This window comes from Hylobates moloch, unplaced genomic scaffold (genome assembly GCF_009828535.3).
Source record: "Hylobates moloch isolate HMO894 unplaced genomic scaffold, HMol_V3 SCAFFOLD_10628, whole genome shotgun sequence".
Lineage (NCBI taxonomy): Eukaryota > Metazoa > Chordata > Mammalia > Primates > Hylobatidae > Hylobates > Hylobates moloch.
The window spans coordinates 1-2248 of record NW_026662903.1 but is presented as its reverse complement, the minus strand read 5'-3'; the positions used below and the strand labels follow the sequence as shown (position 1 = coordinate 2248).

The window sequence follows — 2248 nt, the reverse complement described above, 5'->3', positions numbered from 1 at the left end:
AACAGCTCTGCAGGTGAATGAAAGGTGCGGCCAGGCTGGGGAACCACCGCATTAGAGCCTGACCTGGTTTTCAGCCCCAGCTCCGCCACTGACTGGCTTTGTGAGCGCGGGCAAGTCACTCAGCCTCCCTAGGCCTCAGTTCTTGCTGTTGTGATGGTGTTAAGGGAATGGGCCTTGCTCTGGCCCCTGATGCAGGAACATGGAGCTGATCCAGGACACCTCCCGTCCGCCACTGGAGTACGTGAAGGGGGTCCCACTCATCAAGTACTTTGCAGAGGCACTGGGACCCCTGCAGAGCTTCCAGGCCCGGCCCGATGACCTGCTCATCAGCACCTACCCCAAGTCCGGTAGGTGAGGGGGGCCACCCACCCTCTCCCAGGCAGCAGTCCCCACCTTGGCCAGCGAGGTCGTGCCCTCAGCCTGCTCACCTCCCATCTCCCTCCCTCTCCAGGCACCACCTGGGTGAGCCAGATTCTGGACATGATCTACCAGGGCGGCGACCTGGAGAAGTGTCACCGAGCTCCCATCTTCATGCGGGTGCCCTTCCTTGAGTTCAAAGCCCCAGGGATTCCCTCAGGTGTGTGAGTGTGTCCTGGGGGCAAGGGGAGTGGAGGAAGACAGGGCTGGGGCTTCATCTCACCAGACCTTCCCTGACCTACTGCTCAGGGATGGAGACTCTGAAAGACACACCGGCCCCACGGCTCCTGAAGACACACCTGCCCCTGGCCCTGCTCCCCCAGACTCTGTTGGATCAGAAGGTCAAGGTGAGGCCCGGCACAGTGGCTTACGCCTGTCAGCTCAGCACTTTGGGAGTCCAAGGTGGGAGGCTGACTTGAGGCCAGGAGTTGGAAACCAGCATGGGCCATATAGGAATGCAGTCTCTTCCCCCCCAAAAAAAAAGCCATGTGTGGTAGCATGTGCCTGTAGTATCAGCTTCTTGGGAGACTGATGTGGGAAGATCACACAGCCCAGAAGTTTGAGGCTGCAGTGAGCCATGATCACACCACTGCATTCTAGCCTGTGTGACAGAGAGAGACCACGACTCAAAGAAAGAAACAAAACAAAAAGAACAAAAAACGTCCAGATGCGGGGCATGGGAATCCAGGAAGGAGGCTCTGGCGCAGCCCAGCTTTGGTCCTGTTTTTCCGGGAAGGTCGCACCACTTCCTTCAGCCTGGTCTCGTCTTCAGCAGAGACAAAGTCTGCTTCTTGCTCTGACAAGGGTCTGATGACCACAGACATGAGACTCTTCAGTGTCTGCCTAAGAAAGGCAGCGTGTGGGTGCTCACGGGCCCACTGAGGAGGGGGCCGGAGGGGACCAGGCATGCTTTGCTCCAAATTGAGGGTGTGAGAGCATTCATGCAGATTACATTAGTGTAGAATATGGATCCAGGGACCAGGCCAGACTTTGACATCTGAGCAGGGTTCAAAACCCAGCTTGGCCCTACCTGTGCTGTAAGATCTCAAGCAGGTCAGCCTCTAAGCCTCAGGTTCCTCCTCTGCTAAACCAAGAGATGAGCTGGCCTGGGGTGGGCTGTGCGGTGATGGTGCTGGGGCCGGGTCCTCTGCCCCTGCAGGTGGTCTATGTTGCCCGAAACCCAAAGGACGTGGCGGTCTCCTACTACCACTTCTACCGCATGGCCAAGGTACACCCTGACCCTGGGACCTGGGACAGCTTCTTGGAGAACTTCATGGCTGGAGAAGGTGAGTTTGACTGGAGGAAGGAGGGTGTGGAGCCAAGGGGTGGTGGCTACAATGCACAGCAACCCTGTGTCGGTGCCCCCTGCCCACTTCTCCAGTATGCTACGGGTCCTGGTACCAGCATGTGCAGGAGTGGTGGGAGCTGAGCCGCACCCACCCTGTTCTCTACCTCTTCTATGAAGACATGAAGGAGGTGAGACCACCTGTGATGCTTCCCTCCATGTGACATCTGGGGGCAGGCACCTCACAGGGACCTGCCAAGGCCACCCAGCCCCCTCCCTGGGCAGCCCCCACAGCAGGCCCGGATTCCCCATCCTGCCTCCCTGGCCCAGGCCTCCCCACTGCAGCCCCACCTGGCAGCGGGCCCTGCATAGCTCTCATCTCCTGCACCTGAGTCAGCTGCATGGGTGGCCACGGATCAGATACTTAGTCCTATTGCTTATCCCCACCAAAGGGTGTGCCACCCAGGGCCACAGTCACATAAGAAGATTATCCCTATTGTCACCCATAGGAGCCAAGCCCAGCTCATGATGGGATCACAGGGCAGA

At 58.5% G+C, this 2248-nt stretch overlaps 1 protein-coding gene across 1 annotated transcript; it reads left to right on the top strand.

Moving 5' to 3' along the window:
- Positions 1 to 160: 160 nt before the first annotated feature.
- On the top strand, positions 161 to 1893 carry LOC116465810 (sulfotransferase 1A1-like; the record flags this gene model as incomplete). The annotated part of the gene is made up of 5 exons (XM_032148758.2): positions 161 to 347; positions 452 to 577; positions 667 to 764; positions 1577 to 1703; positions 1799 to 1893. Coding segments are annotated over exons 1-5 (594 nt in total), but the record flags the coding sequence as incomplete, so codon positions are not given.
- Between the last annotated feature and the right edge of the window lie 355 nt (positions 1894 to 2248).